This window comes from Electrona antarctica, assembly GCF_951216825.1.
Source record: "Electrona antarctica genome assembly, chromosome: 3".
NCBI lineage: Eukaryota > Metazoa > Chordata > Actinopteri > Myctophiformes > Myctophidae > Electrona > Electrona antarctica.
In genome coordinates this window covers 14,998,685-15,016,771 of record NC_136808.1, presented here as the reverse complement: position 1 = coordinate 15,016,771, position 18,087 = coordinate 14,998,685, and the positions used below count along the sequence as shown (strand labels likewise).

The 18,087-nt window shown below is 42.3% G+C and overlaps 1 protein-coding gene across 2 annotated transcripts; it reads left to right on the top strand.

The window, feature by feature from the left end:
• The first annotated feature begins 4,572 nt into the window (after window positions 1–4,572).
• LOC306919579 (uncharacterized protein) lies at window positions 4,573–14,559 on the top strand. Of its 2 annotated transcripts, none has more exons than XM_079496194.1 (5): window positions 4,573–4,727; window positions 8,348–8,459; window positions 10,871–10,999; window positions 11,680–11,961; window positions 12,466–14,559. In XM_079496194.1, the coding sequence occupies exons 2-5, from the start codon at window positions 8,381–8,383 to the stop codon at window positions 12,507–12,509; spliced, it is 534 nt and encodes a 177-aa protein (XP_079352320.1). In that variant the 5' UTR covers window positions 4,573–4,727; window positions 8,348–8,380; the 3' UTR covers window positions 12,510–14,559. The 2 variants fall into 2 exon arrangements, with proteins under 2 accessions (XP_079352320.1, XP_079352319.1); XM_079496193.1 differs by having other exon boundaries at window positions 12,455–14,559.
• Window positions 14,560–18,087: the final 3,528 nt, after the last annotated feature.

The following is an 18,087-nucleotide window of genomic DNA, read 5'->3' as shown; positions in this document are numbered from 1 at the left end:
AATGACAGGATCCTAGAGCAGCAATGTGTCTGAATTATAGAATTTTGTTGCTGTTGAGCAGAAACCTTGTATCTCCAGATTTTTACCCGTAAATTTACACCCTACTACTTTGTCATAAAGAGTTTCACGCCAAAGTAGCAAAAATAGCCGATCTACCATCATTTTGAAAGGGAAAGTAAAAGTGTTTACGGTAAGTTTGTGTGGGTTTAATAAATATTGAACAAAGCAAAACTATTAAACAAGAGCTTAATTTGTGACTATAAATAATAACTACATTGAATCCACACAGGTTTTTTTTCCATTTGCTGACAAGTAGGTTAGTCTAATAATTTTGGACATAAGAGGTTTCCAGCTAACAGTGACTATACATTGTGCAATATCGGCTTTAATTCTTTCCTCTTGTATCCTATTTTCCATGTGACATGTCCTTGTTTGTCTCTGACAGCTGCCGGGTCCTCTCCATATGCCCAAATATACTGTAGATCAGTGGTTCTCAACCTGGGGGTCGCTACCCCTCGGGGGGTCCCGAATTTATTTTGGGGGGTCCCCAAATTATGCAAAAACCAAAAAAAAAGAAAATTGCAACTGAAACGAAATTTAGAGGGTTTTTTTGTGTTTGTTTTTCGCATGAGGGCCCTAAGGATGAATACAAAATGAATATCAACATCCATTTGTGATGAATCACACCTTAGAAAGCATGAGTGTCACTCTATTTCAAACACAAAGTGTTTTTTGACATGGGGTGGTCATATTTTGACAGCAGCAACTGCCTGTCATAATTTGTATTATTATGACATTATGACTATGTATTGGACAGTATTAAGATGTTGATATTAATTTTGTATTCATCCTTAGTGCCCAAAATCACACCTTAGAAAGCACGAGTGTCTATTTCATGTGTTTTTTGACTGTCCAATACTATCTAAGTATTGGACAGTATAAAGATGTTCATATTCATTTTGTATTCATCTTTACGGACCCAAAGGATTGATAATTGGATAAAATCTGAAGGACTAAAAAAGAGTGTTGCACATAATGGTACTTCTGGTACCGTAAAACCCAGAACCTTAGATTAGATGGCTCTGGTAAAACCCTCCCGGTAGCCACGCCCCCTTCCCCTTTCTTAAAACGGTTCTTCAAACGGGGGGGGTACTTTATTTACAGTTATTGTTTCAACATTTCAGCACGATCAATGATAAACGTTTTTTTTGTTGTTCGTTTGGTACTTTATTTACAGTTTGCTAATGAACACGTACAGTGCGCTTTCAGTTCACAACGAACACATTACATTGTTTCAGCATCTTGTTTCAACATTTCAGCATGATCAATGATAAACGAGTTTTTTTTTGTTCGTTTGGTACTTTATTTACAGTTTGCTAATAAACACGTACAGTGCGCTGTCAGTTCACAACGAACACATTCAATTGTTTCAGCATCTTGTTTCAACATTTCAGCATGATCAATGATAAACAGTAAAAAATTGTTTCAGCAATAATAGCGTAATCGTGGCGGTCGCTTATTCACGTACCATTCAGCGTACGAGGTGACGAAACCTTTAGAATTATTAGCTCTTAAAAGAGCCGTTGTGTTGGCGCTGACAGTGCTGTCCGCCTCGGCAGCTACGTTGTCGGCGGCGGGCACCGTGATCTTGTCGGCGGGCGCCGGGGCCTTGACAGCGGGCGCCGGAGTCGGTGTGGCGGCGGCGGGCACTGGGAGCCGGGTCTTGGCGGCGGCGGCGTCCGCCTCGGCAGCTCCGTTGTCGGCAGCGGGCACCGGGATCTTGTCGGTGGGCGCCGGGGTCTTGACAGCGGGCGCCGGAGTCGGTGTGGCGGCGGCAGGCACTGGGAGCGGGGTCTTGGCGGCAGTGGCGCCGAATTGTAGCATGGACTGGACGAATCTCTTCTTGGCTGGAGGTGGCTTCATCATAGTAGTCAAATGGAAATAAAGCCTGTACTGTACTGCAATGCAACATTTATACTCTCTACCTGGCAGCAGAACAAAAGCCACCTTATTAGCATTTGAATGAATAGGCCTACCTGTTTTAAGGCTAGTTTCACTCAGTCCCTCCTATCTCTGGCCACTTTCTTCATATAGCAAGCACAGAAACCAACCAAACACAGAAACACTATTAATTAAAAAGTAAGCTATCCTACCAGAACGCCTTTTCCTTTCTTTTTTTTCGCCCCAGCGCGTGCCCTCTCTCTGTCTCTCTCGCTCATCCCGTCTCCGTCTGTAATTCTGGAGCTGGCGAAAAGTTCTGGGAACTCTTATTATAATACTCGTGGACTGTTCCTCTTCACACTCCCTCGGCTTGAGTGCTGCTGCTATCTGTCTTTCTAATTTTCTATCATGGATTGGCAATCTATGACATGCTGCATGGATGCGCAGTTGCGCATGGTGCGTAAACACACCACTTCACACCTACTACACAGCTTTACAAATCTGCCTAGTGTCACTGTCAATAGCATATGCTATGCATATAAATGGGCCATTGAATTGTGTGACCAGCTAGACAGCTAGACATGAGCCCCGTCACTCCCACAAGTTTTTATCAGCAATTGGGTAGCGTTTGGAGGACCATGACAATTTATTTTCTCCGAAAAAACGCTACTTTTACTGATGTTTAAGTTAGAAATAAAGATTAGGGTTTTAGGCATAACAGTAATAATTATTACTGAGGTATGTCATGTTAGGGGAGGGTGCTTCATTTTTGTTTAATCACTTGGGGAGGGGACTGGATTTTAATTTTCATTCAGAGGGAGGGTGATGGCATTTTATATCAAGGCACATACATTTCCTCCAGGGGAATCCCTACTTAAATTTCGACCTGTCCCTTAGCTAAACTACCTATTAACCTCGCGTCACCAGGCTTTTCGTGTGTGTGTGTGAGACGTGTGTGTGCGCGCGCGACTGTGCATGTGAGAGAGGGAAGGAGGGTGAAATGAAGTGAACTCATGGTAAAGCAAAGCAAAGCAAAGCAAAGTTCTTTGTTTACCCAGGGTGAATGGACTAAGCTCGAGATGCTTGTTTACAGCCAGACCCTGCTCATAGAACATTTCATGGTAGGGGTTCAATGCCTTGCTCAAGGGCACTTCAGCGGTGGTAATTTTAACGTGCCGGTCCGGGGATTCGAACTGGCGACCTTCCGATAACATTGCTGAAGTGCAATGTTTTGTTTGCGGTATGACAGCACAAAATCCTTGTATGAAACCTCATTCTTAACTGTTTACAAATGATGGTTTAATTGAAAGTGATATTGAAGTGATACAACTTGATACAATCTCTCAATTTATTTCAGACTTCGCCAGATTGCGGCAGTATTGAGTTCACCAGTTCCCTCCTCCTGGCAGAATGCAAATGTTGTCCAGCAGGGGGAGTGGTTTCACCAGTCCCCACAGCTTCCTTCCTAAATGTTTTTTTATGCGATATAAAACCAACATTTAAGGCTGTGTTGTGACAGGATATTATATAATAAACCGCGGAAGGATGCAGTATACGTATAGAGTTTGCACGGTTGCTAGTATAGTGAGTTGGGACAAAGTACAGTGTACTCTGTGTACAGTACATGGCTCTTGGTCAGCCCACTTTCTTTCTTTCTACCTGACTTACTTATACACTCAAAGTTCATGGTGTCTCTTTCAACCTGCTCCACAGGTACACGAGCCAGGGTGATGACCCCAGACCCCCAAGCTCAGCTTCTTCTCAACCCTGAGTCCATTCTCCTGTGACATGCTGTGAATGCTGTGGTTGTGTGTTGTGTTGTGGTTGTTGAGGTTTGTTGTGAGTTATTGTGAGAGGGTGGCTGTATTGGTTGACTGGCATGGCGGCAAAGAATCTTTCTTTCTTTCTTGTCTCAGTGGTCCATGGAAAAATATTATGTGGTTCTAAAAAAAAAATAGTTGATGCATTCAACTGTGACTGTACCTTTGAAAACTATAGTTGTTTTGGTACAGCTCATGAATATAGCCTGTGATAGTGTGATTAGTGAGTAACAAGGAAGGAAAGAAAAAAATAATAATCTTAACCCATGGAATGGTGCATGAACCCCCACCACTATTGTGTCTATGACGGACCCACCCGACACAATAGTGGTGGTCCCCAGGTTGCTTTTAGTCAGGATGGTGGTCCCGGACCCTGGTCAAAATCAGTTGAAAACCCCTGAGCTTAGGAGGGTCAAACTTGGATTTCGCTGTCTCTCGAGCTGTCTGCATACAAAAACAAATGTAAAGGGAATGAGTCCAAACAAGTGTCCACAACACACAGTCCGCACACAAACCGCAATGGCATCACTCCGTCAACCAATACTAATTAAATAAACAACGTAATATTGACTTTTAGACGTTTATTTAAACCATAGAGTTGCTTTAAACTGAGAACTGAAGAAACAACAACAACAAACGGTCCGCGCGCGCGTCTTCTCTTTAAAGGGACAGTGTCACCACTAACTGTGTCCCCCTGACAACACGACAGACTACATAACCAGTTCCGGCAACACTATCGTTTTTCAATACTTTAAGGGGTACTCTTATTTTGAAGAGATCGTCCACCGGAAGTCTTATAGGCTATTTGCTAGCTTAGATTAGCCAAAAACCACTGGCTGTTCGCCAGACTGATTTGATTCATATACAAAGAAAACTAAAACGTTTCTTTGAAAACAGTGTCGTCGTTAAGCAGCAGGAGAGGACGTTTGTTAACAGCACAACCAACTGAAAGAAACACAGCTACAGGTGAAAAGATGAACTGATTCATGTTGTGTTTTTCATTTATTTGTTTTTATAAATGTGATTATAAACAACCAGTTACTAGCAGCAGTAATACATTGTTTGGCTAATTGGCTGCATTGTGTGGAGCTAAAATGTTACACTGATATAGACAAAGACAAATCTTACCCCTTATCCCTAAACGTATTTTTTACTATTGTGAAAAACATTTTAAAATAGCCAATCTACAAGCTCACAATGTGTCGATAGATCGTCTTATTTTAATAGTAAAATATGGCTAATAAGTTTAGGGATAAAGGGTAAGGCAAGATATGGCCCTAGGGTTTCGTGCAGAAATCCCTGAAGCCTCTGTTAGCTGTCGGTCTGATTACCAGCGTTGGTGTTACCATCCACTCTGGGCTCACCAGTTTATCTCTGTTGAAATTCTCACTTAACCGCCAGCATTTGTCAGTGAAACCCTTATTTTGAAGGTTCCACCATCCATCCATCCATCCATCTTCAACCGCTTATCCGTAGTCTGGTTGCGGGGGCAATAGCTCCACCAGAGAGCTCCAGACTTCCCTCTCCAGAGCAACATTAGTGACTTCCTCCTGGGGGATCCCAAGACGTTCCAAGGCCAGTGAGTCGATGTGTTTCCTCCAACTGCGCCTTGGTCTGCCCTGGGGTCTCCTCCCAGTGGGACGAGGACCTCCCTAGGGAGACCCCCGAGAGGCATCCTAACCAGATGCCCGAACCACCTAAGCTGGCTCCTTTCCAGGTGAAGAAGCAGCTACTCTACTCAGAGTCTCTCTCGCGTGGCCGAACTTCTCACCCAATCTCTAAGGGAGATGCCAGCTACCCGTTGAAGAAAACTCATTTCGGCCACTTGTATTCGCACCCTCATTCTTTCGGTCATGACCCACACTTCATCTTTTTCTTTCGTGTATCATCCTCAAATGTCCAACTCAGTATCGAGTAGACACGCCCTTGTCTCTGGTCCCACGTGGAAGAGGCCGGCCTCCGAAGGAGGTCTGTACAAAGTACAGGGGGCAGGTGTTAACTATGTGCTCGGCAGACTGCTCAGGCTCGTCACACTCGCATACTGCACTGTCCGCCAAGCCCCACCTCTTCATTGCTGATTTGAAGCAGCCGACTCCAGTGAGCAGGCGGTTCAGTAGGGTCCACTGGTGCATACGGGAGGGCCCAGGCCCAGCAGACTCCCACTCCTGCTTCCAAGGCTTTCCTTGCTAGCTTGATGGTAGCAGTCTCTCGTCAGAGGCCTGCCGGGGACATTCCCGCAAGGACTGGCAGGTAGGACATGGGAGTGGGCTTCAGGCAGCCAGTTATGGTTCGGAGAGAGTTGTTATTACTGTGTCCACCTTTTTGACATGTGGGCTCCTACACCAGACTGGGGCACAGTATTCAGCTGCAGAGAAGACCAGGGCTTGGGTGAAAATCCGCAATGTGTTGGCGGAAGCTCCCCAGGTCGTACCAGCGAGGCGACGGATAAGTGCGACCCTTGATGTGACCTTTGCCCTCACGTCTTCAAGGTGTTGGTTGAAGGACAGAGTTCTGTCCAAGCGCACCCAGAGGTATTTTGGGGCTTGTTTGGAACTCAAGGAGCTTGACCCACACTTCATGACCATTGGTGAGAGTAGGAACGAAGATTGCTCGGTAGACAGGTTCCACCAGAATCGGAAACGGATGTAGAATTAACTTGTGACAGACCCCTGTATTTTCTTCACACTCGGAGAAGACATTGGTCCTCATTCACAACGCCGTTTACGCTCATAAAGTGACGTTACGTGAGCGGAGCGTGAGCGGACAGGCATTTACGTGGATTCCCACATTACGTGGGAATTCATGAACTTGAACGTGAACTTGGCGCTGACGTTGGTTGGTCGGAAATTCCGGTCGTGTACGGCATGCGTAGATTTATTAAGAAGGCTTTAGTCCCCAAACCTCAGATAAAATATGTAGGCATGTGTCCCCAACATTTGTCAGCACATAAAAAAAATATCACTTGTATGCCTATATGCATGCATTCTAGAGGCAAGTTAGCCTAGAGTCCCATACAGAAACTGCCCCCGAGCCCGACACCTTTTTATTTATTTATTAGGATATTTCTAGCATGCACGATTGGGGCTGCTCACTCGGCAGCCTTCTACTCGCAGTACAACGCGTTGTGAGCTTGTAGATCGGCTCTCGCAGTTATGTTAAAAAACAAACTCACAATTATAATAAGAACATACACTTATCTGCATTCTGCACTGTACGAATCCAACGTTGTTTAGTGTAGTGATGTCTGCAGTATAGGCCTATTTAAATTGTTTCGTTATGGAGCTCCTTTGAGTCAGTCTGACTGTCGGTGTGTGTGTGTGGGGGGGGGGGAGGGGGGGGGAATTAGCCCTATATAAAAAATAGAAGACCACATTAGCCTATTTGAATGAATGGCATCAGCGTGTTTGAAAGTTGGCCAGTCATATCATAGTTTTAAGCCAGCTCACCTCCACTTGCGCTTGTTCACAAACATGACGGACAGACAAGAAAGGCTGTTGATGATGATTATTATTACCACTGTAACTCAGCATGTTGACAGAGACTCAGCCAATTCAAGTTTCACGTAGGCCTAAATGCCTTTGCTGCAAGCACCTATCTGCCTCCATTTGCGTCGTGGTATTAATTTATAATAATGTATATTGATCACATGCGGACGCCACACAGAATAGCCAACTCTTACCTGCAGCTGAGGAAACATACAACGTAGTTGTATCGGATGAAATATAGCCTTTAGTCCAAATCCCACAAGAAAAAAAAGAAAGAAAATATGTCCTGTGTCCATGCATGTCCATATATTTGCTTTCCAAATCCGACAGGGCAGGGAATCAATCACCGCAGTAGACTAATCAATATGGCCTTTTATGATTGCCGAGTTTTAATATAGCATTTGGTCGTGTGGTGAACAGTACAAATTAACTTCTTTCTCATTATGTGAAAGTAACTGTAACATCAGTTAACTTATTAACGTTCTGACATTTAACAAGGAGTGAAGCAATGCGTGCTAAGTTGGCAAGTTTCGTTTATAATTATATACATATAACTTGCGCTGTTTGCTTGAAGATCTGTCCGTGCAGACCCGCCTGTCAAAATTAACTGCTCTACAAGCTCATCGCGGCTGTTGTATATCATTTAAAACTTGGGAATCCTCTGTGCAGTCTATGATGACGTATTTCGATATTTCCTGTTGCCTTATATGGTCGTGGATGTTCCATCAAACCAGGCGACACCAGGCGAATCGCTTGGAAAAAATGCGGAAAGGATACACTCGCCGATCCGCACAAATTAAGTGATTACACCTGGTTCCCTGAATAACACGGGACTTAACCATAGCTTGATCGGATGGATTTTCCGCTATCTATACGCATGACCTTTACGCTTCCGTTACACTGTGGCGTATTTCTCCTTTGTGAATGAGGACCATTGTCTTACTGCGATTTAGACTTGACATCGGCGGTGAATGTGTTAAGTGATCTTCTTCCTATCTGTTATGTGTTCTATAAGGTTACTGAATGTAACCACTGTTCTATGAAATACTGTATGTATGTAAGGTTACTGAATGAGAACTAAAAGGCATTTTATTTCTACAGATCGCCACAGGGAGAGATCTACTGGATCAACACATGGCCTCCAAAGAGGAACCGAGAGAGATGGACCAGAGATGTGGACTGATGAGACCTGTAGTGGCGTTGTACAGGATAGGTATGTAATAGTGATGCGTGGGTCAGGTGATGCGTGCCTTGGGAGCCAACTTGCCCCACCAAACAAATTAATCAACAACCCGCCCGCCCTGCAAAAACAAAAAGTACCCTACCGACCGGCTTTTCAACACACACAAGTCCTCCATCAAGTGACATGATTGCGTCCTTTCTCAATTTAGTGAGTCTATACGCTGCCAATAGAGATGCTCGCTGTAGGCAAGTTTTTTTTTCCTAGGATAGCTGCGTTTTTTACGGCTTGTGATTGGTTGTCAGTGGAGTAGGGGGCGCTGGGCTGTGTTTTGGACCGCACCCAAGTGGTTATATGCCTAATCTCACAAAACTATGCCTAAACCTAACCTTAACCTAACCCTGACCTCACAAAACACTATGCCTAAACCTAACCTTAACCTAACCTCACAATAACTAGCGTATTTTCCAAAAAAGTATTCTGGAATTGTAGGAAAAAATTGTAAAAAAAGAAGTCTGTGGTTGTTGGAAAAATAATAACAGGATTTGAACTCGTGAGGTGTGGATTCAAAGTCGAGGGAGCAGTCCACTATACTAGAAGTGCGTTTTGTGTTTGTAATAGAAGGTGAAGCTCCGCCCGCACGGGTGTTTCTTTCTTTGGCTACTACTACTACTAACCCTACTAGTAGTAGCTGGCGGCGTGAAACCATTAATTATAATTGCATTTAAGCACTTTTGATGCACTTTTGCTATTATTGGCACACTTTCTATGCATAAGCATAGTACAAGGTCTTTTCCTAATAAATGTGATATCGTGCCTTCATTTTTAAAGAATGTCATTGTGTATAATTCATGTTCAGTGTGACCACAGAAGTGGTTAATCTGAACATTTACTGATGGTGATGCTACAGTTATGAGAAAATGGTATTGTATCTGAATTCATGGGAGCTACACATAGTGTACATTTATCTTGACTGTCATTTTGGGGAGAATTCATGGTAACAAGATCACATGCTTATGGCAGTAGTGTTTGTGTTGCTATTATTGTACAATGATGAGAGATAAATGTAAATGTAAATGGTGCATTTATATAGCACTGATTATTAAAACCAAACGGTTCGGTTTTAAACCGTAAAACGCTGCACCTCTAGTGTGCATTACATTCACCCGTTCACACACACATTCATACACCGATGGTGGCGGAAACCATGCAAGGCACCAACCAGCACAAGGACACTTCGACACTAACTCTGGGGGAGCCCGGGTTTGAACAGGCAACCTTGCGGTTGCCATCCATCCACTCTACCCCTGAGCCACTGCCGCCCCGAGATAAAGTGCCGTTTGTGTTTTGAAGAGAGACACAGCGCTGTGTGATTCATTGAATTCACTCACACATTGTCCCTTTTACAGGGGCGCTACACACACACCATTGTAACATATCTTATGGAGTTATGCTTAATGCGCTATTGTGTCGTGTTGATAAAAAAAAAGTCAGACAGAAAATAAATTGAGATGGACAGCCTGAGTGTGATTTTAAATGTCAGCTTGGTGCAGCAAGTCGTGTGGGAAGTACTGGGTGCTGATGGTAGGTGTGGCGCTCCACCTCAGCAATCCATCTCCCAGGGGGTCTAGCGCATTGTAACAGGGATAGACTCCATCTCCCAGGCGGTCTAGCGCATTGTAACGGGGACCGACTCCATCTCCCAGGGGGTCTAGCACATTGTAACAGGGACAGACTCCTGTGTGTTACCGGCTGAAGGCTCATATAGTCTTAGTCATCACATAGTCTGGATTTTATTTTTGATACTGACAATAAGCCATTCCCGACCTACTTCTTCATTAAACAGACTGTTGTCAGGAATGGCTGTTATGAGAGCACAGAGTTTCAATCTGACATGATATAGAGTTCACGATGACATGACAAAAATGATAGATGGACGGGATAAATTATTTATAAAAACAGAGTTATTTAATCTGTCACATAAATCCCATAATCTCAAGATGATTCACATGTTGGAGAGTTGGGCTAACACCACTCAGTCTCCAGTTATTAACCCATTCTGAACGGGAACCCCTTTTGGTGTTTTAAGCATTATGTTATGCTTTAGCTGTTGAAAAATAGAAGATCTACAAGCTCGTAGCGCGGCACCGAGTGCCGCGCTACGAGCTTGTAGGTGTGCTATTTTTGAAAAATCGTGAAAATGTGGCTCAAATCTTTGAATGTATATTCTTTTTCGGGGCGAAGGTTTTTAACTCAACTCTTCTGCTTCTGGGGGGGTTCCTGGAACAACATATTTTCAGATGGGGGTCGGTGGCCAATTACATATAATCTTTGGGGTCCTTGACATGAAATATTGAGCACCACTGATATAGAAACATGAGGTTTTTTGATTTCGACGTCAGGCCTAAATGGTTTAAAGTCCTTCCTTGTTCACTTGCTTTCAGACCGGTGTGTGGAGTCCAGACTGCAGGTGAAGATGAACTCTCCAGACTCAGCCAGGGACGTTTCTATTAAACAGGAGGAACCTGAAGACATTTCTATTAAACAGGAACCTGAAGACCACCCACACCTCAGTACGTTTCATGTGCTCTTCCTTTCTGTTTCTGTAGGGCTGCCACAATGTCTGATTTTCAGTTTCACTGTACAATAACGATGGCAAAAAAATACTAGGACACTCATAATATAGTCCAGTCGCTTGTGTAATTTCAAACCATATTGGATTCTGCGCAAATGGAATCATGGATTTTCTGATTTGTCATACTATATATATTTCCATAAAATCTCCTGAAATGTTAACGAACATTAATATTTTGGCATGAAAATGTTCTACATAGATTGTTTAAGCTACCATTGGTCCACATTTAAAGCTTTCATTGTCAGAAGTGCTTCTGTTTCATAACATCATGCAATGAGTGGCATGACTAATTTACTCCCAAATCAGAGCTCAGGTGTGAAGTAATTTATTTTTAAATTGTTTGAAATTTTCATGATTCAAATACAATATTTGCTGTGACCAGTGGACTCCCTTTTGCTTAATTAAATGTATTACTACTTATTTCTTTGAAGCTAAAATCTAAAAAAAAAAGCTCAAATCTTGCTAAAACATTCAGAACTGTAATCTGTACTTGGTAACGGTTTAGTCAATCTTATCTTGGTAAGTAATACAGTAGTCATTTTGTACATGGAACATGGAAGAAGAATGGATTTACGTTTTAGGAATCCAGTGTTGACCATGTTATTTTTCTGCTCCTAGACATCCTGCACATGGTTGTGTGTAAAGAGGAGGTTTCCCCTGAACAGGAGAGGAGCCCCAGTCTGCTCCAGGAGAAACCAGTGCCTCCACACATTAAAGAGGAACAGGAGGAGCTACTTCAAATACCAGAGGAACCTGTTGGGTCAACGTTGACATTACCAGCAGTGAAAGGTGAAGAAGACGATGGAGACATCTCTTCGCACCGCTCTGAAGTTGAAGTTGAGCGTGAATCCGACACTGAAGTCACTGAAGACAGTGATGATTGGGCGGAGACAACTGGAGGTCAGTCATTGTTAACCCATTTAGGCCTGACGTCAAAATAAAAAAAACCTTCGCTCTGAAAGAATATATATTCAAAGATTTGTGCCGCATTTTCACGATTTTTCAAACAATAGCAGACCTACAAGCTCGATATGAGCTTGTAGATCTGCTATTTTCCAATAGCTAAAGTATAACATAATGCTTAGTTAAAACACCAAAAGGGGTTCCCGCCCAGAATGGGTTAAACACAGGCACAGGAACTACATGTGTGGGGAACACTGGCAGTTGGCATAATGACTAAAAAAGATGATGAATAAAAATAAATATTAACGGGGAAGCCAAACACGGTGATGGAAGCTTTTCGAGTTATCTGTACTCACCATTTTTACCACCTCTCCCCTTCGCTCCCCCCTCTCACACTCCGACCATCTTTGTCTTCCTGTATCTGTCTCTCTCTCTCTCTCTCTCTCTCTCTCTCTCTCTCTCTCTCTCTCTATCTCTCTCTCTCGGTCAGGTGACCTGAAGAAACGTCAGCGTGTCCACACCGGAGAAAAACCTTTCCAGTGTAAAGATTGTAACAAGAGTTTCAGTAAGTCATATCCGCTGAGGAGACACCGGCTTATCCACACTGGAGAAAAACCTTTCCAGTGTAAACATTGTGACAAGAGTTTCGGTCTATTGGGCACCCTGAAGAGACACCAGTATGTCCACACTGGAGAAAAACCTTTCCACTGTAAACATTGTGACAAGAGTTTCAACAACTCGGGTCACCTGAAGGTGCACCGGCTTATCCACACTGGAGAAAAACCTTTCCAGTGTAAACATTGTGACAAGAGTTTCGGTCTACCAGGCACCCTGAAGAGACACCAGTATGTCCACACTGGAGAAAAAGCTTTCCACTGTGAACACTGTGACAAGAGTTTTACTGAATCGTCTTCCCTGAAAAGACACCAGCGTTTGCATACCGGAGAAAAACCTTTCCAGTGTAAACATTGCGGCAAGAGTTTTAGAAATTCAGATAAACTGAAAAGACACCAGTTTATCCACACTGGAGAAAAAGCATTCCGATGTATACATTGTGACAAGAGTTTCAGTCGGTTAGATCACCTGAAGAAACACCACCCCGTCCACACCGGAGAAAAAGCTTTCCACTGTGAACTCTGTGGCAAGAGTTTCAAAAACACATCTCAACTGAAGGCGCACCGGCGTATCCACTCTGGAGAAAAACCTTTCCAGTGTGAACATTGTGACAAGAGTTTCGGTCAGTCAGGTGACCTGAATAAACACCGGCGTATCCACTCTGGAGAAAAACCTTTCCAGTGTGAACATTGTGACAAGAGTTTTACCTCACCGTCTTCCTTGAAAATACACCAGAGTGTGCATTCTGGAGAAAAACCTTTCCAATGTAAACATTGTGATAAGAGTTTCAGACAGTCAGCTGGCCTGAAAACACACCAGGTTATCCATACTGGAGAAAAACCTTTCCAATGTAAACATTGTGATAGGAGTTTCGGTCTATCAGGCACCCTGAAGAAACACCAGTATGTCCACAGTGAAGAAAAACCTTTCCAATGTAAACATTGTGATAAGAGTTTTTGTAAGTCATATCAGCTCAAGCGACACCGGCTTAGTCACACTGGATGAAATACTTTCCAATGTACACATTGTGACAAGAGTTTCAATGTATCAAGTAATCTGAAGTTACACCTTCGTGTCCATATTTCTCACAGGACAAAACAAAAACAGTGTCACACTGTTATTCATTATTGTGTTGCCTAAAATCATTAGCCTTTTCTTCTTTTTTTTTTACATTTCCTCTCCATTTATAATTGTGAAGGATATCCCCCAAATGTAAATTATGATTTTATTATTTTAATAATTATTATAAATTATAACAAAGTAGTAGTAAGGTTGAAATCTCTTTTTTGCAAGTAGAAATATATCCGGGTGTTGCAACTTGCAGGGTTAAAGAGACGGGCAGACTCGTACAAAGCTATTGACAGTCGTGTTGTTATATTGTTGAGTTATTTTGACATCGGATCGATACCGATACAGCATAAATACGACAATTAATTTGTGCACCTTTAGTTTCCACTATAATGAGCTCATTGGGAGGATCAAATTAAACGGCTGTATGATCGTAGGGAGGTCGATAGATAAGGAAAATATATTGGATTATTATACTGCTCCTGTCAATAGAGGCCTCCATGCTCCAGCTCTTTTGTTTTCTTCTCATTATAAACCCTTAAAACGTATTAACAAACCATTTATGTTGACTTTATTATAAGTTTTTGCTAGAGGATACCATTACAGACTAATTAAGTTGCTGTTTTTATTTTTTTATTTTACTGTTTTGTTGTTTTATTTGAATGTAATCTGTGCAGACCACAGATCCAGAATCCACTGAATGTCCAAAGTTCAGGGCTTTTTTGGGTGCAATTGAGGTCAGAAAAAATAAAATAATAATCGTCACCAGACCTTTAAGGAATTTATCCTTCAACAATAATTATCATGACAAACATCTGGACTGGATCAATTGTGACAATTGTATTAAAACAAAACATGATTTTGAACTTTTAAGTCTGGATAAGATCATGCCTGAGGTCGAAAGGTTGCATATTGTGGACATAAAATAAAAAGTTCTTGAACCAGCAAGTGGCAGTGTGCGGGTCTCCCTCCTTCTCCTAAAAGTCTGGATAAGCGCCTCCACTGAATTCCTAAATTGTAAGTAAGTGTTGAAGTGTTCCTTCAAGCAGGGTTCTCACGGTCATGACATTACTAGAAATACTTTGAAATGAAACATTTTCCAGTCCTGGAAAAGGTTTGGAATTTATCAATGTTCCTGGAAAAATATTTTACTATTCATTGTTTTTGGCTATTGATTTTGTTAATAAACAAAAACTTTTCCAAAACATGTATGCAAGAGAATATAGAGTATTTTAATTCATATTTATAAAAACGAATATAGCCTAATAAAAAAAAAGCTATACAAAACTGTGTTTATCACATTTAACAGCATTAGACAAATGAAAACAATGTATTATTGGTGGAATCTAACTCGGGTATCCTAATGAGTAGATGTGTTTATAATGCTTTAAAAAAATATAGTTCTATAGTTTTTAATGCAAAATACTTGGTCTAAATGCATCATCACTTTCTACAGTGTTTATGAATGTGGATATGCACAATGAATTAGATTTATGATTAATGCATTATTAATTATGCATATTAACCCCTTCGGACATGCCAGTGTAGCCCCCACAGTGTAGCCCCCATCAGGCAAGCGGTAGACGGCAATCCGGACTTCATTTTAGTAGGACGGCATGGCAGCCAGAACCGGCGACGGTAACGGCAGACTGAGTCAATGTTATATATCTTTCAATATTTAATCTTTTTACCGTTCCGTGCCGTCCAGCAGGTTTTGACGTTTTGCCGTCTACGGTAGACGGCAAACGGCAAAACCTGCTGGGCAGCACGGAACGGTAAAAAGATTACATTTGTAAGCGGTAGACGGTCTACCGCTTGCCTGATTCCATGTGAATGCAGCATATAGAGACAAATTGGTTCACTCATCATCATCTGGCCCTGACGTTCCACCTAGGCTGTCCCTCAGGGGCAACTAAAGATGTGGACAATGCAACAATACCACAAATTGCAAATTCTTCTCACATCCTTTGACAGGTAAAAAGTATACACAAAAGAGACTCATCAAACTGTAATTTCACAAATGTGGTTTACATGCTAAGCTGTCCTTGTGGTAAAAAGCTTACATTGGCCAAACAAAAAGATGCCTAAACAACAAGATTATCTGAACACAAAACTGCTATACGCACAGGCAACATTGAATAATGCCCATGGCTAAACAATATCTTGAGGCTAGTCATGGTTCACCCTCATCTCTGCGCTTTGTAGGGGTTGAACAAGTTACCACCACCAGAGGGGGGTAAACTTCCCAAGTTATCTCAGAGAGAAATGTTCTGGATTTATTAGCTCAGCACTATGCAACCACAGATGACTTTTCCTACAAACCCTTTTTGTAATATGTTTTGTTGTTCTTGGAGTTCCTGATGTTTAATCTGCCTAATGTATTTAAGGTTTCTGTGTGTTCTTAGTCCCTGATGTGGTTTTCTGTGCCCCTAGACATTTATATTTGTATAGGCCTATATTGTATTTAATATGCAATGTATTAAAAAGAAAATGTCTGACTTTTACATGATCTGTGATGTTTGTGCTGATTATATTGTGAACTTTTAACTGTGATGCTTTGTAATTTATTACAATTGATTGATTAAAATTGATCATTGATAATAAGTAAGGACCTCCCCTCTACACAGGTGGGGATGATCAAAATGTTGGTTTTAAAAGAGGAACCCACATCCCCAGTATCACTTTGTAGTCTGCTCTGAAGAAGGCTCTGCCGAAACGTATCACTTAAATAAACATGAGAAATTGCATCTGAGCCAGTCGTGCATTTTTTTATTTTGGAGTGCTGTTACAAAACCCATTGTCTAGGGGTAGAAGGCAATGCAACATATGGAGGAGACACGGAAACCAAGGTCTAATGCAAGTATTTATTCATAATTAAAGGTTGAATAAATAATATAATCAAAACTGTACAATAAATGGCTCTTAACTAAAAGAAAAGACAAGCAACGGATATCAAAACAAAAATACGTTATTCCTTTCCGAAGGGAATAACTCTTAAGCATCAAAATGTTCAACACAAAATAAGGCAACAGTTAGTTAACGGCAGTACGACGGATGGGGGAAAGACCCTGGAAGATGTTTCCCAAGTGACTGTCTGGGGGTGAATGGGCTTAGTAGACGTGAGAGCTACGGCCGTTAGCTCCCTCATGTGACCGTCAGCCAATCGGGGAGGTTGATCAGGCCTCCATGGTCATGGCCAACAGGAGTACCCAGACACACAGCGGGTGACAATCACACTGTCTGAAGACCCATTAATATACTCAGCCATCCAACTGATATGATATATGATTGCGACACAGCAGCCAAGTATGCAGAACACATATACGTACACACATTTGACATAACACAAAGAACAAGACAATTTACATACATAAAGACATGAAGACAAGAGCAATATCCACCGCTTAGATTATCGTGTGGCTACTACGACTCCTGATTAAGCCTCAAGGTCGACTGGTGGACAAAGGACCTCTTTAGTCTGACCTTATTGTATGCTGGTACACCATATCTCCTTCCTGAAGGTAGCAACCTATATTCTCCGTACACATGCTTAGTATTAGAGGTGATATTCCTTGCTAACCTTAGGATGCTGTTATCATACGTGGATGTATAAAGTTTCTGAAGTTGTTGTCCAACAATCTTTGAACAAATGTTCAGTTGTTGCAGCATTTGTGACTTTAGGGCTGCAGACAAACATCCATACCAGGTGGTACTACAGTACTGAAGAACACTCATAATAACAGAAGTGAAAAGAAGAATCCGTCTACTAGCACCGAAGGATCTTAGACGGCGAAGAAAGTAGATTCTTTGCTTTGTTTTCGTACACACTGAATCAATCTCGTTCCATGACAATAGATGGTCTATTACTACTCCTAGGTATTTGTACGAACATACCTGGTTGATCGGTTCACCATGAATAGTAATGGGGGATCGGTGTATCTCTGGTGGTGTACCAAAAACAATCTCTTCTGTCTTTTTTGTGTTAATGATGAGAGCGTTGTTATCACTCCATTCAACCACCTTATTGTCTCCACCAGGCCGAAGGCATGGGGAGAGAGTATGTTTTGCACTCCGTCCGTCCGTCCGTGTGTCCGTCCGTCCGTCCGTGTGTCCGTCCGTGTGTCCGTCCGTGTGTCCGTCTGTGAACAGCTAATCTCCGGCATCGTTAACCCGGTCGATGCCAAATTTCGCACACACACTCCCTGGATGCCAACGATGAACCTCTGCCCCAAAATTTCCAGAACGGCCTGTTATAGCACCACCAGGAGGCCGCTTTGTGCAAAACAAGTTTTTGGACAGTACACCTACAGATTTTCTCCAAACATCACGCAAATTGGTACACAGTCTCTCTAGAGCCATTCAACGAAACGGGTCTTTCAGATTTCTCAGACTCCATCCTGATTGGCTAAGATTGGCTTCCAAAGTTCGCAGGAGTGCTCA